The sequence below is a fragment of the Columba livia genome, chromosome 19, assembly GCF_036013475.1.
Source record: "Columba livia isolate bColLiv1 breed racing homer chromosome 19, bColLiv1.pat.W.v2, whole genome shotgun sequence".
Lineage (NCBI taxonomy): Eukaryota > Metazoa > Chordata > Aves > Columbiformes > Columbidae > Columba > Columba livia.
Window position 1 is genome coordinate 10,694,539 of NC_088620.1, and position 25,051 is coordinate 10,719,589.

General features: G+C 59.1%; 1 protein-coding gene across 16 annotated transcripts in view; it reads left to right on the plus strand.

Moving 5' to 3' along the window:
- EXD3 (exonuclease 3'-5' domain containing 3) overlaps positions 1 to 25,051 on the plus strand; it is a 297,294-nt gene that overhangs the window by 253,051 nt on the left and 19,192 nt on the right. For 12 of the 16 annotated variants that reach the window (XM_065036159.1, XM_065036160.1, XM_065036162.1 and 9 more), the window contains one exon: positions 12,090 to 12,443. The exons of the other annotated variants lie outside the window; for them this stretch is intronic. In XM_065036159.1, coding sequence (XP_064892231.1) covers positions 12,090 to 12,443 — 354 coding nt within the window. The remainder of the gene's footprint in view (positions 1 to 12,089; positions 12,444 to 25,051) is intronic. 16 annotated transcript variants of the gene reach the window in all.

Sequence of the window (25,051 nt, forward strand, 5' to 3'; positions counted from 1 at the left end):
GTTTCTTCCTGCTCAGAGTAACCAGAAGATTTTGCAGTTTGGGGTTTGGATTATGCAGAACAAGCCACCAGCTCAGGTGTTTTATTTGTTGACCCTACTGAACCATTTACAGCTGTCACCAATGTGACCTTTAATTGCAAGAGGTTCTTTCCAGTATTCCTCTCCCCTTCTGACAGTCAGAGCATTTTTCCCACCCAGCCAGCTTCCTCTTACATGACAGATGAGGACAGTTGCTCACAGCACGTGAGAACTTCTCACCACATTGTTTTACAAATGGTCTCTGGTTCAGACTCGGCAGGTGCCCCCCTCTTCTTCAATCTGTTTGCAATGAGGTAGTCACCCTGTCTTAATCATGGAAAGCCTTTTCCTGTGCTCTTCAAAGATCTCCTCACAAAATGTTTGACATCTCACATCCAGGTTACCCTGGGGAAGGAAGGGTTTGGCTCTGAAAGCCAGGGCTGGGCTGTCCCAAGGACACGAGTCCAGGGAAGGTGTTGGGTGAGAAGCCACCAGAACCCCCTTGCTGCCCCACACAAGGCGGGTGGGCAGAGCCAGGGGTCTGCCAGGCTCCACCAAATCCAGCTCATCACTGCCTAATTATCACCATGGTGGAAACCTCTCTGTGACCATCCAACGCATGGCTGCGGCCTCTTGCTCAGCCCCCACCTCCCCATAGAGCCCAACCGCCTTGCAACCCGCTCCCAGGCACGGGCTGCGACCAGATTCCCCTGAAACCTTCCGCAGGGTAACCTAGGTGCGATTTTGTGAAGAGATCTTTCCTCACGGACAAGGAGGAGCTCCCATGGTTGAACACAGAACTCAGAACACAATATGAGTTGTGTCCCAGGGGCCTCTGCTGCGCACAGTGCAGGGGGAATTGGGGAAATGGTGCAGAGAGCTCAGCCAGTGTATCTGGCAGTGAGTGCACGTCACCACTCGCCCTCTGCCAGGCTGCTTCTGCGGGCACAATAAGGGGAGAGAAGGGGGAAATGGGTTATTTCTGCCTGTGGCCTTGGTGCAGAGCACCTCACCAGCTCGCTTGCTGGAGGAGCAGCAGTGCCCACCGGGGGGACACGGGCCCGGCTCCCGCAGCTCCCGCAGCAAACCCCGCTGCAGAGCCCAGGGCAAGGTTTACCATTCGGCTTTTGCTCTGGGGGTTCCCGACCACAGCACGTCCCCGCCAGGGTGAGCAGCACTGCGCTCGCTCTGGATGCTGGTGCGGCTGCCAGCCCTTGGCGTGGGGGTTGGCACAGCCAGGATGCCTGGTCTGATAGAGCAAAAACCCTCTTTTGGCTGCCACAGGAATGTGAGCTCCTGCCACGCAGCAGGCTTGCTTCTGCTCTTTCCTTTTGTCCCTTTGCTGGCTTCGGTGCAATCCTGCTCGCCGAGGTGTCTCTCTGCGGTGTAGCCCACAGCCCCGAGCCTGGGCAGTGGGCTGAGTGAGGTGACAAATAGCTGGACCCCAGGACTGTTATTTATGTATTATTGCAGCCCCAGGGGCCCCCAGCCAAGTCTCTGGGCGCTGTGGCCACTGTGTGGTTTTGTTCCGTTCTTCACATCTCCTGTTTGTTTTGAATGCTGGGGGGAATGGACACACGACAGCAAATTCCCATCCTGGATCACGCTGTGTCTGCCGCCTGCATGACATGGGACCGGGGTGTGAAAGCACCCAGCTGAGAACGTGCTCACGCTGCAACAGCGAAACCAGGCGCCTGCAGCTCTTCATGTGGTCACGGCGGCTGCGGCCCCGGGGAGAGCAACACGAAGCAAAGCGCCTCCGGAGCCCCGACTCCGACGCGCGTGGGCAGGCGCCCGCAGCTCCGGCAGGACCCAGCTGCAGCGTTTCGGGGAGGGCTCGCAGCTGCAGCCAGAGGGAGGAACCAGGTGCTTCATCTGCAGGGGGATGGGGACAGGGAGGTGGGAGCAGCCAGGGTTGCTCACCCCAGCCAGGATGGTGCCTAAACCTTCTGTCAGCATGATTTTATGTTGGTTTTAAGTTTCCTCCCAGCCCACCGTGGCTCCGTGGCCACTCAGTTCCTGTGGTTTGTTGCCAGCAAGTGCAGCCGATTGGGGGTCAGGGCTGGGCAACGGCTGGGCAAGCGTGGGGGACCGTTGTCCCCCAACAAGCCACAGCTCTGGTTGACAGGAGGGTGTTGGGCTGGAGAGGGAGGGGGCTCTGCAGGGCTGGGCTGCGGGCACTGCTGGCCGTGCTCTTGCAGATGTTGCTTGAGCAGGGGGTCAACTGTCCTGAGGCTTCCCACAGGATTTTCCTGAGCTCTGGTTCTGGATGGTGCTCAGCCGGCTGGTAGCACTCAGAGGAGCACGTCCCACGAGGAAGCCCCACCAGAACCATCTCCTCATCCTTTATCTTCAAACAACACACAAGGAGTTTCATGCCAACCTCAGCAGCTCCTGCACAAGGTTGCCCTGTGTCTCAGTACTAATGCAGAGAGTCCTCTGGGGTCCAGGCCTAAAAACAATCACTTTGGGGGCTTCCTCACAAGGGGAGGAGAAGGGGCAGGCACTGATCTCTTCTCTTTAGTGACCAGTGACAGAGCCCAGGGAACGGCAGGAGATGTGCCAGGGAGGGTCAGTGGGACATGAGGAAAAGGTTCTTCACCCAGAGGTGCTGGACACTGAACAGGCTCCCCAGGGAGGTGTCACGGCCCAACCTGACAGTGTTCAAGAAGAGACTGGACAACGTCCTCAGACACACGGGGTGACCTGTGGGGTGTCCTGTGCAGGGACAGGAGTTGGAACCAATGATCCATGTGGGTCCTTCCAACTCAGGACATTCTGTGATTCTCAGGGTTGTCCTCTGCCTCCAAGGTCACTGAGCCGGGGCTGGGCACGCTGCCGGAGGGGATCTCCTGGCATCCCAGCTGGCCTCAGTCATGGCAGCCGTCCCACCTCTCCCAGCTGGGCTCCCTGGGCCACACTCAGGACCTCCTCCCTTTCCTTCCCATGTCCCCTCCCGCCGTTCAGGAGCAGATCCTGTTTGTGATGGACCCCTGAGAGTTTCGCCCACCGGGCAGTTCCTTGTTTCCGGCTGCCTGTGTGTCAGATCCGGTTGGGATTGTTGGGTTTTTGGTCCGATTCTTCATACTTTTGTGTTTTCATTCCTGTTGCTGCTTCTCCCCAGGTGCCCTGCGGAGCAGCCCAGCAATGTGCTGGGGTAAAGGCGGGCTGCAGGCGTGCACAGACGGGCAGGAAGGGCAGGGAGCCGGGTGCGATGGCCACCCAGCAGCACGGCACATTGTCCTAACCAGAGCCTGTAGCCCTGCGCTGGCAGAGATGGGCACACAGCCCCTGACAGCTCTGCCTGGTGAAGGACACAGGGACAGCGGGATGGGGTCACACAGGCTGGAACCTTCAGCAGGTTGGAGCTCCCCGCAGGGGACCTTCCTGCAGAAAGCTCGAGGAAGGTGAGGTTGGGTCTGCAGAGATGCAGCAAGGGAGCTGGATTCGCTCGGACAGGATTTGTCCCCAAATAAATGTCAGCAGGTGCCTGGGGAAGTGGGGTCACCTGTGCCCATGCTGGTGGCACAGGTTGGGTCCTAGCCGTGCCTCCCCCAGGGTACTGGAACCACACTGGGGCAGTTCACAGTAGTGTGGGCAAGGCAGGAGCACCCAGGGTGGCCTGAGCACCCTGCACTGTCCTTAAGTACCCAGCCTGGCATCAGCACCCACACTGATGTTGAGCACCCGGACTGGCCTCAGGCACCCAGGAGCGCCCAGGCCAGCAGCTCCTGCCTCCCTGGATTCAGGGACAGCAGGATGGGGTTGGGCTGCAGCAACGCGTGAGCTTAGAAAAGGGTTTTAGTTTTGTTGGGTGGAGCTTGCAGGAGAAAGAGAATGGCCCTGGCAGAGCTGAGGTAAACCTGGACAGATTTAGAGTAAAGCCAGCAGTAAAGCCACTGATTTCTATGGGGTCCTGGGCATCTGACAGCATGTTACTGTCCCCCTTGGGATCCTAATGTCCCCCAGTAAGGTGGAAGTGCCCTCCTCCAGGGCAAACCCCCTCGCTAGGGTGCCACAGGGCACAGGACAGCTGCCACGTGGGTGCTGTGCCCAGCCAGACCTGGATGAGTCCTCCAGACTAGCTGGGCTATGGGGCATTTGGCATAGGGGGTGCAAAAGATGAGCACTGGGAAGGGACGTAGGGCTGGAGGGGACAGCAGCTGTGCTGCCTTGGGCAGCTCCTGCGGCACTGCCAGCTCCCTGCCCGCCCTCGGGGGACAGTGTCGGCAGGGAAGTGGTTTGGGTTAATCCGAAGTGCCTGTCCCTAGTGCCACGGGGATGCTTTCTCAGCTCCTGACCCCAAGAGAAGCGAGAGGGGCCGTGCTGCAGCCACTGCCACGTTCACCTGCAAGTCCAGACCCTCCAGCTCGAGCAGTTTCTGTCTCCAGGGGGTTTCGGGCACTACTCCCATTTACACCCGCGGGCACAGAGCTTCCTGGCAGACCGGCAGCCGTCGCTGAGGAGCGGGTCCCATCGGCTGTGGCACGTCCTGCCAGTGGCCGTGCTGAGGCTACCGTCCCCAGCGTCCTCCCCAGACGGGCCAAGCGCCGGGGGAGCCACGGGGTGGTTTTTGGGAGGGGATGCCAAGGTGCTGTGGCATCGGGGAGTGACGGGGTCTCTCGGTGTGTCCCTTTTGGGGTGTCTCAGCCTTGCGCTGGCTCTGAGTAACTCAGCAGCCTGGAGTGAGGCTCGGGCATTTCAAACTGTAACCCCACCGTACCAGCTCAGCCTGGAGCATTTTTACCACTTTACTTTCTCCCTGCTCTTGCAACACAAAGAGCAAAGCTGCTGGTTTGCCCGGAGTGACCTCTGTGCCCTACAAACCTAACCCCTTCCTCGGAAAGACAAGAATCCCATTGCCTTGCACCTCCATCTGTTTAGTGAACAGTTTAACCTAACAAGATTAGCATTTGAGGTCGTCTCTTCTTCTTTTACGTTTTTCCCCCGCCGTTTGCAAAGAAAACAGCATTGGATTTAGGACAAAAGCTTGAAACCCCTCATCTGTAAGTAGTGCAGCCTTTGGAAACTGTTTTGTTCCAAAGTTATCTGGGGAAAGGGTTTGCCAGTCCTCCCCTAAAGCAAACAGGAGTTGGCCAAGGGGCTTGTCCCTGGGGAGGACGGAGTGAGAGCCCAGCACAGGGCACCTGCACCCGCTCTGCCTGCTGCGGGGTTGGGGAAATTTTGTTGGGTTGTTTCCCCAAAGGACATTTGCAGAGAGATGGTTGTGGTAGCAGAGAGAGGCTGCGGTGGGGTGGCTGGAACAGGAGGGACTCGGGATTCACCTTCCCTGTTCCTCCATAGACACCCTGCGGTGATGCTCCGGCGCACACCTCCGTCCCTGCTGGGAACGTGGGGGAGCAGGGCCGCGTCCTCCGAGGTGATGGATGGAGCTGTGGCAGGAGGAGGGTCATGAAAGAGCAGCGAGGGTCAAGGCCAAATTAACCTGCGAGGGGACACAAGTGGTTTTTTTAACGTGTGAGCATGCTGCTTCTTTAAACACCATCACATCCCACCACGAGCCCCTTCCAGCTGCCCGCTGCAGCCTGGCACTGCCCGGAGGGGCGACGGGGGACAGTCCCCAGGGAATCGTCACTGGGGAGGGGGCAAAAGGTAAAGGGTTTGATTTTCATTCTTTGGGACTGTTTTCCCCTCCCTCATCTCCCGCCTGCCCCCTCCCTTTTCACCACATTGTGCTGAGCTTGAATCAGACCTTCACAAAGGGGATTAGAGGCCGGTTGCTGATAAATAGCAAAGCAGGTTGGAAGCGTGGGAACCAGCCATGGCGCAGCGCGGAGGGACATTCCTGCTCCGGAGGGCCGGGCGGGAGCAAAAGTCCGGGCTAACCCTGGGTCACCCGGGGGACCCAGCGCCTGAGAAGATTTGTTCGGACACTGGCTTTTGTTGTGCACAGTTCCGTGTCAGCCCAGCGTGTCTCTCGCTGCTATTGATGGGGAAGGAAAGCGCTATTGTCAGGCACCCGAGGGCCCCCCTTTCACTCCTGCACTCTCGGGGTGACGTCAAGGTGGGACGTGGGAACCCGTCCGGCCAGACCGGAGCAGGACGAGCGGTCCCGGCAATGCTCCACGTCTGCCGGCCTGCTCACGAGGCGAGGAGAGATGCTCAGGGGGTCCCCAGGAGCTGAGCATCACCTGCAGGGCCAGGAGCCGAGCTTTCCCCTGGCAAGATGTCCTGGGAGAGCCGGGGCTGGGCAGGACGGCTGCTCCAGCAGGCAGCTGGTGGGAATGTAGAAGGCGTTTTCCTTTATCTCAGCCCCGGTGTTATCAGTGAAATTTCCCAGAGAGTGGGGGTGAGGCAGGATCGTGCCAAAAATCCATGCCGGGAAATGGCTGCTGGGCGAGATCGTGGCTGCCGGCCCTGCCATCCCCAGGGGTGTCTGCAGTGTCCGCTCTTACCCCACCTGGACACCTGCTGATGGGTTGAGTGTTTCCCTCATCCTCAGACTCTTATTTGCTTACGTGTCTTTAATGTCCTCCTGGAGACCCCGCGAGAGGCGGGAGAAGGGCCTGGATCTGGGTCTGACCCACCCCTCAGTCCAGCTCCTGCTCCGGCCTCTTTTCGGGAAGAGGCCAGGCGGGGAATTTCCCCGAGGACGCACTGTGGGTGTGCGGTGGAGCTGCCCCGAGCAGCTCAGTGGAGCTCAGCTGCTTTGCATCTGGCGCCGAGGCTGCTGCAGCATCGCGGAGCATCTGGGGACAGGCGGCGTGCCAGGGAGGGAGCCTGCTGGGAAAATCCCTTCATCCCGCCTCCAGCTCTTCCCCCTGTGACCTGACAGCAAGGAGCTGCAGGTGACCTTGAACCCTGCAGGCTGCCTGGTCCTGCTTGGGGCTCTGCATGTTTCTTCTGCCATCTCTTGTCTCAGAAGATGACCCAGGTGCCAAGGCTGGGCCTTGCTCCCAGCCCTCGTTTCTCCTCTGACACCAGCTTGTGGAGAGCTGAGGCTCCAGCACCCTGTTGTCCGGGGTCCCTGCAGGGACCGCAGGGTTGGGGTGACTCCAGAGCTGCCCCCAACAGCTCAAATGACTTGAAGCCAAACTAAATAGCCACATCCAAGTGTGACCCACAGGCTTTGAGTCCAGCAGGGAGGCAAATGGGGAAGAGCAGCAAATGTACTTGCTGCCGCCAGGTCCTCCAGCTGCGTCCCGCCACGTTGGAAGGAAAAACAAAAGCCTCCTCTGCAAGCCGGGATGACCCCGGAGAAATGAGGCAGCGGGAACGCGGCTGCTCTGCCGCTGAGGACGCACGCTGCCCTTCCTGGGAAAGCTGTGTGGGCAGCCGTAGAAATATTCCTGGAGCTCGCCTGGGAGTCCAGGAGCTGGAGGGGCAGTGCAGCTCTGCTAGGGCTGGGCAATGGCCAGGTTTTTTTTCAAAGAGCCATGAAAAAAATGGAAAGAGCTTCCGAGAAGCAGGATTTTCAGTGTGCACCAGTCTGGGTCCTCCCTGGTGGGTGGAAGGAGTGAGCTGCCTCCTGTGCACATTTTTGGAGCCTTGTCCAAAATGCTTCCCTGGCCCCATGCATGCCCCAGGGAAAGGACCCTCCATGCCACGTACCAGCACCACCGCTCACTTGTGCCCAGGTGCTGAGTCAGCACTTGGCAAACCTGGGGTGCTCCTGGTGAGCCTGGGAACGTGGGCAGGTGTGGGATGAGGATGCGGATGGGGATGGGGATGGGGATGGGGGTGAGAAGGATGAGAATGAGGATGACGATGACGATGACGATGACAATGACAATGGGGATGGGGTGTGGTTAGGGATGGTGATGGGTATGAGGACTGGGCTGAGGTTTATTTAGATAGGTAAGATCCGGATTTCTGGAGCAAAATAAACAGCACCGGACACCTGGACCCCCCAGCCCTGACCCCTCTGCACCCCAGTGGTGGCCCTGCTGCCTCTCCGAGCCTCCGGTCCCCTTCGGAGTCCCTCTGCCACCCTGGCTGGGCAGGGCCCCTGGAGAAGGCGCCTGTGGAGGTGCTGCCAGTAGCCAGTTTTATTCCTTTATTCCAGTGACAGGAAAGAGCCAAGGACAATTGTCCCCTTGTCCCAAAAGACCACATTTCTCTGGCAAAGTCTTTAATGCACTTGTCTGGGACACCTGAGGATCAGAATTCTCCATCAGAGGGATGCTAAGCCCACGTGCCCCTCACCCAGCTCTGCAAACCCTGGCACTGTGTGTCCCAGGAAAGAAAAAATGCCCAAATTCAGCCTCTCCGATGAGTTGAAAGGATAAACAGTAAATGTGAGAAGAGGAGAGTAGCTGGGATGGCTGGGTTTGGTGGGGGAAGGCAGGCGGGGAGCATCCATGTGTGTTAATGTGGACTGTCAGGTTTTGCTGGGCTGAGTTTTGTGACTGTTTTGCAGGGGTAGATTAAATTTGGATGGACATAAACGTTCCAGTTGCTGCAATTGTGCAAAACAATTCAATTAAAAACAGGTGCTAATCACTTCTTTTTAACTGATGTTCAACATTTGAGCAGCCAGAAAGCAGGCTTGAAAACTCTCTTTCCGAGAAGCTGTGTTGGGACTCAGAAGGTGTGTGAGGCAAACTCGCTGGGTCTTCTAAACATCCCGGCGTGGGAGATGTTGGCCAGGATGGACAAGGCAGCGCGTTGTGCTTGGGCATGGACACCTCCTTGTGCGGGGGCTGGGTCAGACCAGGGAACGGCTCCCTGGTCGCTGTCTGCCGGGACTCCCCTTGCCCATCACCTGCCCCACCACAGGCAGGTTTGCAGCTCCCATGGTGCAGCTTGGGAGCAGCACCCTGTTCCAGGAGCCCCGGCAGCTCTGCCGTGGAGCTCAGGGTGCTGGGGCCGCCTGCAGCCCCCGTCCGCTCAGAGCCCCCCGTCCCGCCAGCACCACCATTCCCCCGGCTCCTCCCTTTGTCTCTTCTCAGAAGTGCTGTTTGGTGATGTGAAAACTCTTTGGCGTTCATTACTGGCTTTTTGGGTGCAGTTACATGGTGATGCTGACGTGTCCTGACACCACATGCCTACATAGTGTCCGTCCCGGCATTGCGCTCACCCCAGCGCTCGCCCCAGCACCGCTCGCCCCAGCACCGCCGGCCCAGCGCAGGCAGGTGCAGTGCCAGGGACCCTGTGTCTGTCTGTAGGATATGGCTGGGGCTCACTCGGTCCCCCAGCGGGGAAAGGGTCAGGCTGCTACCACAGCCCGTCTGTCCCCGGGCCTGATGGCCCCAATGGCACCATCACTGCTCCCTGTCAGAGCTGGTGCCTGCAGTGACGCTGCTTGGCATGAGCCCAGGCTGAGCCATGGCCCTGGCAGTGCCTTTCTTCTTGTTATTCTTGTTTCTTTTTTCCTTTTTCTTTTTTCTTTTTTCCTTTTTTCTAATTTCCCTTCCCTTCCCTTCCCTTCCCTTCCCTTCCCTTCCCTTCCCTTCCCTTCCCTTCCCTTCCCTTCCCTTCCCTTCCCTTCCCTTCCCTTCCCTTCCCTTCCCTTCCCTTCCCTTCCCTTCCCTTCCTTTCCCTTCCCTTCTTCATTTTCTATTTTTCTCTTTTTCTTTCTTGCTCTCGTTCTCTCCCAGCTTTCCACACTACCCAGCTGTGTTCTTTTCAGTTCATACCCATCAGCCGTCCTGTTGCTGCTCATAAGGATTCCCAGCCCTCAGCAGAGGTATCGCCGTGTGCCCATGCCCTGACACCCTGACCTGTGTTGTGATGGTGAAGCCTTGTCACCAATAAACAAGAATCCAATGAGAGGCCGTAGCCGGACCATGAGCTGCAGGGTTGTCTGCCGGGATGATGATGAGCTTCTCATCCTGCCTGGCTGGAGGTCAGGCAGGGCAGCTGGGACGGTTCCTTCAGTCTGTAGGGCTGGTGACCCCCCTCGTCATCCCTGACGGGGCTGCACTGGGACCTCTGCCTGCTCCCCATCCCGGCAGGCTGGTTTTGCATCGGCACGAGTTAACAAAGATGAGCTGAGTTTAAATAAATGTGAGTGAGAGCTGTCACAAGCCCAGCATTGTGTTATTTGCAGGGAAAACTAGACAGAATCCCGGTGCCTTGATTTCTCTGCAGGCACGTGGGAGCAGCCAGATTTTGGGAGTCCTGAGCACTCTGCCGGTGACTGCAGAGGTGACAGAGGTGACCGGTCCTCCTTGCCACCCCCTCCCAGCAAGCTGGGCCTTGCAGGGCCGGCCAGGTGACCGGCCATTTGGTCCTGGCAGCGTCGGGCCAAGTGCCGATGCCGGCTGCGGTGAGGGCAGCGACTCGCACCTCCGGGCGGAGATGAAAGAGCCGCTGGCGCTGGGAGATGAAAGAGCCGGCGGGGCCGGGGCCGGGGCGAGGACGGGAGGTGAGGGGAAGCCCCGAGAGTTGTTTTTCTTCTCATCTCTGCTGCGCAGCGGGACGGCGGCAGCCAGTGCCGGGCTTTCCCAGGGCCGTGGCAAGGCTGGTCCCCGTGTCGAGCCCCCGCCCGCAGCACCGCTGTGCCCTCCCTGTCCTGGCTGAGATGCCAAAGCGGCGGCAGGACTCACTGAGCATCCATGGAGGTGGAGGGGCTCTGGGGGTGTTTGCTGAAGGAGAAGGGGTGCAGGGGGAGTGTTACTGCATGGAAGCAGCTCCTGGCCCTGCCCGTGACTGTGCCAGCTGCTCAGGGTTGTCTTTGTCACCCAGTGTCAGGTGCCAACACGGAGTGGTGACACAGCAGTGACATAGCTTTGGACAAAGTCTCCATCTCTGGTTTGTGCATGGTGAGGCTGGGGACAGGGCTCTGCAGCTCGGCTGAGTGGCACAGGCATGGCAAACCTTGCTGTCCCCAGTCCCTGGGGCTCCTGTCCCCAGGCAGGAATGTTCTTCTGTCACAGCATCGCGGTGCGGCAGGCGGTGTGGTCCCTGCCCGGTGCCATGCTGCTGCTGCACCCCACGCTCCCTTTAGCTCAGCCCTGAGGTTTTGGGTGCAGGTGCAGATTTGGCTGTGCCGGGACCTCCAGGGTGCTCTCCAAGGGGTGCCCGTGTGTCCAGCTGGTCCTTCAGAGCCTCCCCCTCAGACTCTGTAGTTCAGCAGGGCACAGGCAGCACCGAGACAGGTCCCCTTTTATTATTAATATGTATGATCCTTTGGCCAGGACTAAAGCTGGGGGAGCAGGATCCCTGGGGGTGGTCAGAGTCACCGTGAGCCGAGCGGGTGTCTCCTGGGCTGCCGCGGGTGGTCTCCTTCAGACATCCCCGTAACCTTCTGCATTGGTGCGGTTTGTCCCCGATAGCTCATGCAGAGCGGTGAGAGCAGAGGCTGCTGCTCCAGAAAAGCTCCCAGAAAGCCTGGGACTTGGAGGTTTAGAATTCATGTTGCCTTGGACGTTGAGGTTGAGCCTCCAAGACCAAACGTCAAGCTGCTAACCCCCAAAGACTCTACCCAGGTACCTGATGTAGGCCCATTTTTCATTTCTATGTGTTGTTTTTGTATGCAAGAGCTTGTGCAAGGGCCTGGGTGTTTGCTTTGAAGAGCCTCAACCTTGCAGGTACCCATGAAATGGGGCTGAACAGAAGCTCCCACCCAGCTGCTCCCTCCCTGGGTCAATACCAGGCTGCTCCCCCCAGGGCTGCTCAGGCAGAGCTCAGTGGATTTCATCCTCCAGCACTGGCCCTGTGTGTCCCAGCGCTCTGCCAGGCTGCAGGAACCCCCAGCAGGCTGGTGGCGGATAGAGACTGATCGGTTATGGTCACAAGCAAAGGACAACGAGGAGAAGCTCCCTGAGCCCCCTGGCATGACAAGTAGGGACCAGCAAGGCTTCAAGAACCCATAGAGAATGTTGGGTGAGGATGCTGATGGTGTCTGGCTTGGCATCTGCATGGCCCAGACTGCGATATGCTCATCACTGCACGGACTGAACTGAAAAATGAGGGGGGGAATCACTTGTTTCAGCTTAAGCTGTTGCATTTGAAGTTAATTTTCTTTGCCTCGGGGTGGCCTGGTTGGTTCTGAACCTTTTTGAAATGGTTGGGTTTGGGCAGACCTCACGCGGCAGAAGCAGCAAATCTGGAGCCGTCCCCTAAACCGACCTCTCAGTTTGTGTCTCCTGCTGCTCTCCCGGCAGGTCCAGGGCCACTGCCCACCCTGGGGACCTGTGTGCCCACTGGGACCCTGCTGCGCATCGCCCATGCTGCACCCACGCAACGTGCGGAGCCGGGGAGGAGCTCTGGGGAGCTGGGCTGGGCTGAAGGCACCGGACAAACGCTCCTGGCTGCTCTGCTCCCGCAGCTGCAGCGAGTCTGGCGGTGCTCTGCCTGCCCCCCCCTGCAGAGCACCAGCCTCTTCAGGACCCATGGGACTCAACTGGTGCTGGGAAGCCCAGGGACGATGGCCAGGGGGACAGGGATCCCCACTCAGCTCTGTGCCTCTCCTCTGTGCCAGCTCGCCCTGCTCCTGCGTTGTCCACCCCAGCTGCTGGGTAAGGATTGCTTCTCACCTTGCACAAAGCCTAATGCCCATGGCCTTGGCTCGGTTTGTGTCTCAGAGGCACTTTTGAACCATGGACAGGTGGTGAGAACTCACCCGCATGCTCGTCTGCATCACATAGACATGGGTGTGCAGAGGAGCTGCCGCGGTGCCGGCACGGTGGGCAGGCTTCACCCTCACTGCCACAAGCGCCAAGGCACCCATGTCAGGCGGTGAATTAAACCTGCTGCTGCGCTTCCCCGCACGTGTGCCAGGCACTGCGAGTGAACCTAGGGCTTTTGAAACCAGCCCAGAAACGCACCGGGAGACATCCTGCGTTTATCATGCTTCTGCTTTCCCCGGAATTCCAGTCCTCTGACATGTTTATATCAAACCTGATGACCCAAATCTGACTGCAGCAACTGAGAAGAGAAGTGACCTTCTGAAAAGAGCAGCTGAGCCAGCCCACGTGTGTTTCAGGCCACCCTGGGCCACTGCACCCGGCCATGCCATGGAGAGGAGCAGCCAGGCAGCACCGAGGTGTTCCACCAGGTTTAATTCAATTACTTCACAAAACAGCGTGTAGCACCACCAACACCTTCACAGCATCTCGTGGCAGCAAAACAGCTCTGGAAGCTGTCACTGATGGACAGTGCAAAACACTTTAGTGGGCTTGGGCCAGGAGCTAATAAACATGTGTGTGCGATGTGAAAAACACCTGCCTCTTTGCTCCGAGACCCGCTGAGGGAGCTGGGGGAGCAAAGAGTGACCCCGTCCCTGCCCCACGCCAGGGCACTGGGAACGGGCCAGCAGCTACTTGGGGGACCTGGAAAAGTCCCCCAGCCCGTGGGGTTGGGGATGGAGCTGCCGTCACAGCCACGGGCAGGGCAGGGAGCAATAGAAGGGGGAAAAAGGGAAAAAATTAGTCACGCATCCCTCCTTCCTCCTGGTTTCCTCATTAGAAGCATGGAGCTGGTGGAGGCTGCAATTGAATGTGGAATTTGTGGGGTCTGGCAGCCCTGTGGGAAGGCAGGGATGTGTCCCCGGCATGGACTCTTCAGGCATTCAGCACCTGCCCTGGCCCTGAACTGTCAAAGGTCTCCAGACAAAAATGGGGCAGAGCAGATATTTTTAAAGTGAAGAAACCTTCTTTATCTCAGCATCAAGCAACTGTGATGGGCAAAAGCTCAAACTGTCTCCCCAGGCAGGTCTCCTTTCATTAAAAGCCTGAGCAAAGAGGATGTCACCCCAACTGTTCATCTTCTCAGGCGGTGTGTGCTGATGTCTGGGACAGGGAGATGTGGTCATTTGTGATGCACATCCCATCTCTGCCACGGCTCCCAGGGAGCCCATCGCCCACCCTGCTCAGTACTCTTCTCATCTGGCTGCTCCAGAAGCCGCCCTGGGCTCCGGGCTGTTGCATGGGTGGGTTTTCCCCAGCCCCGTGATGCTTTCTCAGCCTCTCTTCCCACCCTTCAGGGCAGCCTGAAGGGGAGTGGGAGTTTCAGAGCTTGCAGACCCCACCATGGTTCGGTCAGCAGTGTGGGAAGGACAAGCCTGAGCGCTGTGAACGGCCTGGGGGAGCCCGGGGGGAGCTGCAGCGGCTCCAGGGGCTGAAGGGGCTCTGCCAGCCCGGGGACTCCTGTGTAGGGGACAGCTGAGCCAGCATGCCCTGATGGCGAAGGGCTCCCTGCTGCATAAAGCCCAGGGGAGGGAGTCCCCTCCACAGCCCAACACACAGCCCCATCCGTCTCTCCTTGGTGGGGGGACAGGCGAAGGGCACCCCAGCTGTCCCGGGCTCTGGAAGAAGGACCCTGACCCACTGCTCTGCTTCACCAGGGCTGCGTGCCCAGCTGGCCCCCCACTCATGGAGCCCCGTCCCCCCCGGAGCATCCGTGGGCTGGGCAGGGGCTGCGTGGGGCAGGCGGGACAGCTGGCCCCAGAGCCCCCGCTAAGTGCTTGTGGGTTGGGTTTTTTTCCACTCCTGGGAACCAAGCATCAGCTTTTGTTGGTGAACAGACCGTAGCTTTCATGTGAAAAGGTTAGTACAGTATGTTAGTTCCTAATGAGGGGATAATAGAGTCTGATTCTCACACCCCGGGGACTGCGAGGTGACAGCAGCACGGGAGAAGGGTATTTAACACCTTCACCCTGGGAACCTTTTCCCTTCGCAGACGAATCCCCCGGCCTGGCCAAGAGCAGTGAGGAGGAGGAGGAGCGCAGTGCAGGGCCTTTGCCCCCACATCCCTGTCACGCCCCGATCCCGTCCATCGGCACACGTGTCCTTGCGGCGGGGGCAGCCTGCCGAAGAGCCTGGGAAACAGTCTGCCCATTAGTCTGGATTTGGCCCCAAATCACCCGCTCAGAGTGTCAAAATCTCCCTGGCCATGGGCACCGCAGGGATGCTGTGGGACACGGGGCCTGGGGGGGATGCGGTCCCAGGGCTGGGTGTGTGGGGAGGTGGGGACCAGCCCCTTTGGTGTGTGCACTGCACGCGTGACGGGTGCCCTCAGTTTGTGTCCCCATGGCTGTCACCTCCCTGGCTGCTTTGCCGCCGTGCCTGTGCCAGGACTGGGGCTTGCCATGCCACCCAGGGCATCCTCGCTGGAGCAAGATTTGGGAGTGGACATGTCCCGCAAAGCCTGGGCACAGCCCGCGTGCCAGGCAGGGGAGATTTAAGGGCTTTTCCTAGAAAAATCAAGATTCCTTCCTACATCCAGCCTCCCACCCTATCCTGCTGCAGTGGCTTAGGAGGGGCACAAGCCCTGCAAGTGCATGGCACCTGGGGACAGCCCTGCACGTGGCTGTGGCACCTCCGGGGCTCTCAGCCACGTGCCGTCCCGAGGCAGTTACCAGATACAGGGCAGTGTTGGCATTTTCTCGGGCGTCATAGCATCCAGCGAGGACAGCCCAGACTCCAGGGCGAGGTTTCACAGGGACAATCTCATGCCCGATGACAGGACCACGGCTGCGATGGCAGCTGGAGGCCCGGAGCCCCCGAGGAGCTCGCTGCTGCGGCTGCTTGTCGAGTTGCGGGGGCCCGAGCTGGGTTAAACCCCCGGCTGCTGTATTTGTTGAGGGAGTTCAGTCAGACTGCCTGTGTGGGGAGCTGGAATGTCCTCAGAGCTGGAGAGACCAGTTTTGCCAAATTCTACCCCCACAGGATGCCAAATTATGACTGTCATTGCCTGGGCTGTCAGTTCCCTCCAAGCCTTTCAGGGCAAGACACCTTCTCACTACTTAGCGGTCTTAGAAATGGCACATTTTGGTAATAACCCTTTCCTGGGTGACCTGTTTCTAATGCTGAGGTTGCACATGGGAAACCACCAACTTGCACACCCCAGTGGGAGCCGCTTGTCCTTGGTTTGCTGCTCCCACTGAGTCACGCTTGGGTGGGACAAGTGATGCTGCAAAGTGGTGACACTGCTGCGTCCCCTGCACGTGGCTGGGTCAGACACCAGAGGGGGGTTGGTGGGGTTATTTGGGGGTACAGCCTGTGCCTGCTAGAAAAAACACGGTGAGGAATTACTGCAGCTGATCGCCACAGTCAGTGTTGGATAACGTGGGGAGGGTCGGCTCCGGCGGCACTCGCCAGGCTTTGCTGTACCCATCCTGGGCACCCAGGTCCTCCAGCCACCGTGTCCCTGTCTGCTCCTGCAGGATGGCCGAGTCCCTGCTCCCGCCTCGCTGCCGGCAGCGCCTGGCTTCATTGCTCGGCTCTTTTGTGCTCTTTTCTTTCTCCTTCATTCTTTAAAATAGCAGGATGCCAGCTCCAGCCTCACTGGGTTCTCCGGCAGCACCACTTGAAGGCTGTGTTCTCTGGCTCCCACATCTCAGTTTGCGGTGACATGAAGTCGGTGGCAATGCCTCCCTGTCCTCCCCAGTGGTGCCCAGTTCCATGGGCATGCTGGGTGAGCAGCAAACCCCTTCAGGGGTGTCAGGCCTGGGCTGCTACCTGCTCCCCAGCAAACCCAGAGGAAAGCAAAGGGCATGTTTTTGGCAGGAGGGGGGTTTTGGGTTGGATCTTTCTGCAAGGACCCCTGCATCCCAAGGCTGGTCGTCTCCTCCAGCCTTTTAGCTTTGGAGGTTCCTGGGTCAGACGGAAGTGTGGGAGCACCTCTGCTTCACTGGGGAGGCAGAAAAGTGGCTCAAGCCCAATTTTCCTTCCCAGACATGGAGGAGGCTGTGGGGGGTTGGATGGCAGAGGCCGGGAAAGCAGTTCCTTGAGACCAAACAGAAATGTCACAGCGAGGTGTGATGATGGCCAGTGCCTGCGGGTCAGCATCACAAAGCACCTAAAGAGTGAAAATCAAACAATTTGCCTGTCCGTTGGGTTCTTTTTTAATGTCCAAACCTCTGGCGCAGGGGAGCAAACCGTGGTCCAAGCCTGGGGAGGGGAACCAGTGGCCCCAGGGGCTGTAAAGTACCACGTTCAGTATTTTCTGGGATGGTGGGTTGGAGAGGCAGTGACCATGCTAAGGCACCACACACGTGGGCACAGCAGAGTCACAGTCCCTCTTCAGCAGTGGGCAATTTCTGGGTCCTGAAGGCCAGATTTGGGGCTATTGCGGAGCAGCTGTCACCCAGCTCTTCTTTGCTCCAGCCTGACCCAGGGGCAGGCAGAGCTGCCTCTCGCTTCTCTGGGTCGTGGCACCAGGGCTCCCCAGTTCCGTGGTGGCAGCCGCTGGTGGTGGCATTGCCGGTGCTGTGCCCGGTGGCACGGCCCCTTCTCGGGCTGCTCCAGCCCAACCACGTCCTCCAGAGGAGATGGCAGCAAGCGGAGCCCTCGCTGCTCCGAGGGCGGGTGGGTGGGAGCAGGTTGCCCACCTTGGTACGTGGGTTCGCATCATCCCTGGACCCACAGGGCATCTTTCTGGGTCAACTTGCGTGAGCTTGTTTTCGCTGGAAGAGATGTTTTCCAGCTGAGATGGCCTGAGAAGCAGACATTCCCTCGCTTGAGTGTGCTGAAATGTTTAATTAGAGTTTAACAGCAGCCTGGGAAAAAGGTGTCTTGTCATATTTCTGGGCTGCATTTTGTTGTTGAACTGCTAGCCCCATATGAGCACAGCCGAGGGAGACCTGCCGCACAATGAGCCCTTTATGTGCCTCTCCCGTGGCTCGCCCTGACCCTGAACTTTCCCATTAGCTGTTGGCGCGGTGCCCTCACGCATGTGCCCGGAACGGCATGGGGACGGGAGCGCACAGCGACACAACAGTTTGGCCTCTGTTTTTGGGGTTGGTGTCGCAGGAGAGGGGACAGCACGGGGTGTCTGGAGGAGAGGACATCCCACTGGCTGTGCTTGGATGTTCAGGTGAGCCCGAGGTGCCCTGCCAAGGCTCCGGCACGTGGTCAAAGGGATGCAACGTGACGACCGTGCACGTGGCAGGATGCTGGGGTGCAGCAGGATGGCTCCTGGGGACATGGCGTTCACCTGTGCGGGACCCTCACCCAAGTGTTTCTGAAGATGCCACCCACATAGATCAAAGGTTTCCTTTCTCGGACCCCAGTGGGGATTCCGACCTCGGTCCCACCCCTCTCCCCTGCACGAGAAGGGAAGATGCTGAGCCCTGCCCGGCTGGTGGCACCAGGGAAGCTGTGGGACGGGATCCTCAGCCCTGGGCACCTGGGTGGACCCTGGGGAGTGCGGCCGCATCCCGAGGGAGCTGGGGAGGAATGAGAGGAATGGAGCACACACCTTCCTCCCCGACTTCACCTCCACAAAAAGCCCATCAGTATTTTCCACTCATTGGTATTTTTTTTCCATGGGGTGAAATCAGAAGTTTTGCTGCCACTTGCCTGCTGGTGTCCTGCGCATCAGCCAAAGAGCAGAGCCTGGTTTGGTGGGGCTGCATCGCTCCTCTTGCCACTGAAACAGTAGAGAGCAAATCCTTTGGGTCCAGCAAAAGCCTAAAAATATGCCACATATTTATGTGTGTATTATTACCCCTTTTTACCCTTTTTCTTTGCTTGACACAAGCACGCAGTGCTCCAGATAGCTCCCCAGGCCCCCGCTGTGGTGAGAAGACGTGGAGGTGTTGGGGTCCCCCGGGATCACTCCTGTCACACTGCGGTGACCTCATATGTCACCAACACACTGGGGTTGCGTTAGCACGTCTGGGAGGTGTCAGGCTGGGAACATGAGGAATTGGTGCACAAGGTCTCCTGGGGTTTCTTTTTGCTCCGGCAGCAGCAGCTCTTCCCCCGCACTGCTCCCAGAGGCTTTCATCTTGTAGGTCCCGGCTAGCAGCTTGCATGGCTTCTTTCTGAGACCGTTTTTGGGGTGTCCTTTTGGAGAAGTCCTGCAAGAGCGAGTGCTTTCCCTTGAGATGAGGTGCACGTGGTTGTTCCCAAAGGAGGTGGTGCTCCCTGGGAGCTCTGGGCTGGAAGTGCTGGCAGAGCCCAGCTGTGCAGCTTCACGCTCTGCTCCCATGGATGAGCTGTACTCCGAGACCAACCATCGCATCGGGTGGTGAGACCCTTCCAAAGGTGCTCGGCACCAGCCTGGTCCTCACCAAAACCCCTGCTTTTTCCACCCTTGTTCTACCAAAGGTTTCTCCGTAAGCTTGGGGCCCCTGGGGCAGCACGTAGCCCATCCACCTTCATTCACAGCATGTCCCACAGCCATCCCAGTCCACCTTTGGTGCCAGAGGTGACCAGCCTTGGTCCCAACTCTGCCAGGAGTTCCTAGAGGGAGGAATGCTGACAGAATGGATTGAAAACATGTTTCTGGGTGTTAAAATTGCTCCCTATTGCCTGTATTTCCCTCCATGCAGGCAGTGTGGGCAGAGGCGGGAGGTGATGCCATGGGGACCTCCTGCTCCTCCTTCAGGCATGGTGACAGGCATGATCTACAGCAGGGACCACCCCAGAGGGCCTGGGAGGATTGTGCAGTGGGACCATCACTGAATTCACTGGCAGGACGTGTTATTTCTGCGGTGACATCCTGGCAGAGTCGTATGACCAACAGCACTCTGGTCCCCTCCGCTGCTGCTCCGTTGGTCAGGAAGCTTCCCCAGCCCTGGCGGTGCTGTGTGATGGGCACGGTCTGCACCCAGAGTGACTTTCTCCCCAACAGCCTTGGCCCGTGTCTGAGCTAATGCAGGCGATGTGGGATTTCGATGCTCTCTGGGAGGACGAGGACAGGTCTCGGCTCACAGTGGGGATGAGGAGCCGGGTTAGATCTGAGCTGGTACCAGGCTCTGCGTGAGGCTCTTGCCAGGCTATTGCTGCCATCAGTTGCCCAGAGACACCAGGATTAATGAGTGGCCCGTGCTCTGGGGACACTGCCTGTCCCTCAACCCACAGCGTGGACGGGGAAGCTGGTGCCCGCAGGAGCAGCTGCCAGAACAGCATCACCATTGCAGGGGCTTGGGGTCCTGGGTGCACAGCCTTGTGCCAAACACGTCCGGGTGTGACCTGTCAAACGTCACGCAGTGCTGAGGCAGATGGAAACCTCCTCTGTCAGCGGGAGCCCTGCGGGAGCTTATTTCCCCACCGTCCGCAGCATCGCTTCTTCCCCTTCTGTTCTGCAAAATGTCAAATCTGCTCTCAACCATTTTCCCCCTGCAGGTGGGTGTTTCTCACTGTCCCAGCCCCATGGGGCTGCGGCTCTGGGCTGGAGTTGGAGTTTCGGACCGTCCTATGCTTGAGATCAGGGGCCTGTGGGCTGAGGGGGTCTCTGTGCCTTTTCTCATCACTGCCACTGGGTTTGACAAAATGACTTTGCGTAAGGGCTGTCTCTGCTCATCATGGCTTTTTGACATAGGGCTGAGGGCAAGCACAGGGCACAGGTTGGGCTTTGCTCTTACTGGGCTGCTGGAAGGCTGCTGCCTGCCCAGCTCTTCCCCACAAGTAAAATTAATGTTGCAGACCCTTTTGATTGGGGGAAAAAGAGAATGGGTCAAAAGGACTGGATGGGTTTCGCTAAGACCAAGAGGAGCAGGCTGCTGGGAGTGACAATGGGACTCGGAACAGGGCTGAAGGGAGAAGTGGTTTCTCTGTGGGGTGGCTGGTGATGAGAAGGTAACAAAGGGAAATGGTCTTGGTGTTGGGGTGCCGGTGGGTATTGGCAGGACAAGGGAGCCGGAGCAAACATGTGAGCAAGAAGTGAAAGAACTGGAGAGCATCGGGGCAGAAATGCTTCTCAAGGTGGAACAGCAGAGCAGGAGGGAAATAAGAGAGCGGGGAAGAGCCATTTGTTAAATACGGGTCGGAGTGGAGGTGAAAGGAGTGGGCTGACCAGACTGGGGTGATGGGAGCGGGGCTGGCCAGAGGGGGGTGACCAGACTGGAGGTGACTGGTGTGGACGTGGTGGGAGCGGGGTGACCAGGTGGTGGTGGGAGCAGAAGACACAGGGAAGAGCAGCGGCGGGTCCACAGGGACCCTGTGGGCACAGGCGGGAGTGCAGCACCATGGTGCTGAGCCAGCAAACACCCGGACCCTCCTGTGTCACTCCTGCAGTGCTGAGGATGCTGCTGCCCTTTCGGCATCTTCATCTCAGAGTGAGGAGGAGGAGCTGATCCCGGTGGGTCAGCTGTGCCAGGGGTTCTGCCACCCATTGTCCTGCCCTGCTGGGGAAGGAGCTGTCCTGGGGAGGGATCCCCAGCTCCGCCACCGAGCAATGGGCACTGAGCACCAGGCCTGGTTTGGTTTCCCCTGGGCTTGGTGGACGATAACATGCAACCCAAGACGTGAAGTGTATCCCTCCATCAGGCTGCTGGCGAGCTGCCCGAGGGGCCCCTGCTGTTGCGAATGTGGTATCTCTGCCTCAGGAGCCTTTCTTTATTAAACTAAAGGCTGGCTTTGGATGTCAGGGATCCGGGGCTTGTCTCAATACACATCCAGGGCAGTTACACCGCAGCGGATTTTTTACAGGCTCCCAACAGCAGTGCCAGGAGCCTGAACCCATTACAAGACCTTGTCAAGTGCCGAGATCAGCACACGTGGGACCCCAGGGCAGCTTTTACTGCTGCACATGTCGGGGCTGGTGAGACACCCCTGCCTGTGACTTGAGCCCGGAAACCTCTGCCTGCCCTGTGCAGTCATCCTGCGCCGCTCCCGCCAGGTACTTGGGGAACGCGGGGCCCCGTGTGCCGCTGGCAGAGCCGGTGGGGGTGCTGGGAACCAGCTGCAGCGCGCCGAGGGCTCGCAAGTGTGTCAAAGCAGAAAAATGTGCTGGGAACAGCTTTGCCCTCCCTCCTTTGGCTCCTCCTGTGCACGCCGAGCGAGGCCAAGTCCTGGCGCAGGCAGGGAGCGCTGCCTGCTCGCCCTGGCCAAGCTGGGCTGGGCAGGGGGGATTTGCAGGGTGCTGAGAACCGTCTGCCTTGTGCTGGGCAGAGCAGGGGCTGGCGGGGAGCCTGCCTGCTCCCCACACTGTGCTCCGTGGCACAGGGGGTTGGACCCAACGCAGCCACTGAGGCTGTGACATGTGCCCAGGGGACCGCGGGGAGCAGGTCTGGCAACAGTGGGACTTGTTTGCAGAGCCGAGGCTGGAGGGAATTCAGATCCTCAGTTGCAGGAAGGTCCCTGCAGCTCACGGTGTGGAGCGTGGCAGTGGTTTTGATTTTAGCAGAGTTTAAGCTTCTGCTTCAAAATGGAAGTGTCCGGCTGTCCCGGCTGCAGGAAGCACAACCCCCCGGTGTGTCCCAACCACCTCCAGGCAGCCGAGGGACCGATCGGCACCCGTGGTGGTGTCCAGGGCAGAGGAGCAGCCGCTGCACTATGCGGAGCTGGCTGATCTACAGGGGCCTTCTTCCCCTTCAACCAACCCATCCCACGGGGTTTGCCTGCAGGGGTGGGACAGTCGGACACCCTGTGGTTGGGAGCTGGGGAGGTGACAAGGTGCATCCGTGGCCATTTCCCCTAGGAGCTACATTTGCAGTGGGGTGGCTGCTCAGGCCCATGCTGGCTTACGGGTGAGTGCTGCAAATAGTTTGTTACCTCTGTAAAACCCAACGTTCCCTCCCTCACCCCCACCGCCAAGCTGGCAGAAGCTCCATGTCCCTGATGGGCACCATCCAGGGACCCACATCCCAGTGCCCGTGAGCTCAGGCAGCCCAGCTGGGGACACAGCTCTGCTGCACTTTGAGCCCAGCCTGGGGGTTGAGCCCAGCCTGAGGGTTGAGCCCAGCCTGGGGGTTGAGCCCAGCCTGAGTGAGCACTGCCTGGGGATCTAATCTCAGGATAGGAGCCAATCCCATCCTCAAATCTAAATTCAGACCGGGTGCTAATCCCAGCCTGGATGCTGAGCCCAGACTGTGTGCTGAGCCTGATCAAGTTAAAACTGAGTGCTTAGCCCAGTTTGGGTTCTAAACCCAACCCAGCTCAGCCTGGGTGTGAGCCAAGCTTAGAGCTGAGGCCTGCCAGACCCAATCTTCAGGAAAGCTGCTGGGCCTTGCTCTGTCCATCCCTGAGGGTGACAGCCCAGCCTGGCTGAGGGGCACACACCCAGGATTAGGAGATTTTCCCCAAACCCACTATGCTGGAGGCAGCTTGGGCACCAACTGCAGCGGGCAGCAGTGCGGGCAACAGTGCAGGCAGCAGTGGGTACAGCAGTGGGGCAGCAGTGGGGCAGCAGTGGGTACAGCAGTGGGTACAGCAGTGGGGCAGCAGTGGGTACAGCAGTGGGTACAGCAGTGAGACAGCAGTGGGTACAGCAGTGGGTACAGCAGTGGGTACAGCAGTGGGGCAGCAGTGGGTACAGCAGTGGGTACAGCAGTGAGACAGCAGTGGGTACAGCAGTGGGTACAGCAGTGGGACAGCAGTGGGACAGCAGTGGGTACAGCAGTGGGACAGCAGTGGGTACAGCAGTGGGTACAGCAGTGGGGCAGCAGTGGGACAGCAGTGGGTACAGCAGTGGGACAGCAGTGGGTACAGCAGTGGGTACAGCAGTGGGACAGCAGTGGGTACAGCAGTGGGTACAGCAGTGGGGCAGCAGTGGGTACAGCAGTGGGACAGCAGTGGGTACAGCAGTGGGACAGCAGTGGGGCAGCAGTGGGTACAGCAGTGGGGCAGCAGTGGGTACAGCAGTGGGTACAGCAGTGGGTACAGCAGTGGGGCAGCAGTGGGTACAGCAGTGGGGCAGCAGTGGGTACAGCAGTGGGACAGCAGTGGGGCAGCAGTGAGTACAGCAGTGGGGCAGCAGTGGGACAGCAGTGGGTACAGCAGTGGGGCAGCAGTGGGTACAGCAGTGGGACAGCAGTGGGTACAGCAGTGGGACAGCAGTGGGTACAGCAGTGGGACAGCAGTGGGGCAGCAGTGGGTACAGCAGTGGGGCAGCAGTGGGACAGCAGTGGGGCAGCAGTGAGTACAGCAGTGGGGCAGCAGTGGGACAGCAGTGGGTACAGCAGTGGGTACAGCAGTGGGACAGCAGTGGGTACAGCAGTGGGTACAGCAGTGGGACAGCAGTGGGTACAGCAGTGGGACAGCAGTGGGGCAGCAGTGAGTACAGCAGTGGGGCAGCAGTGGGGCAGCAGTGGGGACAGCAGTGAGTACAGCAGTGGGACAGCAGTGGGTACAGCAGTGGGTACAGCAGTGGGACAGCAGTGGGGCAGCAGTGAGTACAGCAGTGGGGCAGCAGTGGGGCAGCAGTGAGTACAGCAGTGGGACAGCAGTGGGGCAGCAGTGAGTACAGCAGTGGGGCAGCAGTGGGGCAGCAGTGAGTACAGCAGTGGGTACAGCAGTGGGGCAGCAGTGAGTACAGCAGTGGGACAGCAGTGGGGACAGAAGTGGGGCAGCAGTGGGGCAGCAGTGAGTACAGCAGTGAGTACAGCAGTGAGTACAGCAGTGGGACAGCAGTGGGGACAGAAGTGGGGCAGCAGTGGGGCAGCAGTGGGTACAGCAGTGGGGCAGCAGTGAGTACAGCAGTGGGGCAGCAGTGAGTACAGCAGTGAGTACAGCAGTGAGTACAGCAGTGGGGCAGCAGTGGGGCATCCTGGGCAGGGCAGCGCGCCCCGGGCAGTGCGGGCTCATAAAGGCCGTGTTGTTGTGCAGGCTGGGAGCCTGGGGTGAGCCTGCCCTGCCCCCTCCCGCCGTTCCCAGCCTATTCTACCTTCTGTGTAGGAACTGGTTTTTCTTCCTGGCTATTGTTTCCGCTGGATTGGTTAGATTGCTCCAGGCCTTGCTCAGATTTCCTTTCTCACGCCTTTTTTTTTTTTTTCTTATATTCCCGTTTTCTGATGCAGCTTCTGTTCTCGCCCCAATTAAAGCAGCAGGCACCGCCAGCCGGGTGGGGGGGCTTGGGGGTCTCTCCCGGCTTTGACCCAGTGCTCACTGTGATTGCCCCGGACGAGGGGCTGGGCTCCAAAATGGTGTTCTGGTGCTGGGCAGCCTGCTCTCGGGTCGGAAGAGGCAGTCTGTGTCCCGGACAACCTGCGGGCTACACAAGTTACTCAGGCTCAAGCTGCTCAAGTTTCCATCTTTCTGCAACTTAGTCCATGAAGTCAACTCTTTTTGCTTTAGTAAATCAAAAGTGAGGGCTCTGGTGTGTGGCTCCTGTAGAGCCCCACGTGGGCTGCGAGCTGCAGGGTGGGGTTGCAGGGGTGACCCCGGGGTGGCACCACGTCACCCCCAGCCCGGCTCCCTCCCGCGATGCTGCCACCCAGCACGGCCCTTTTCCCTTC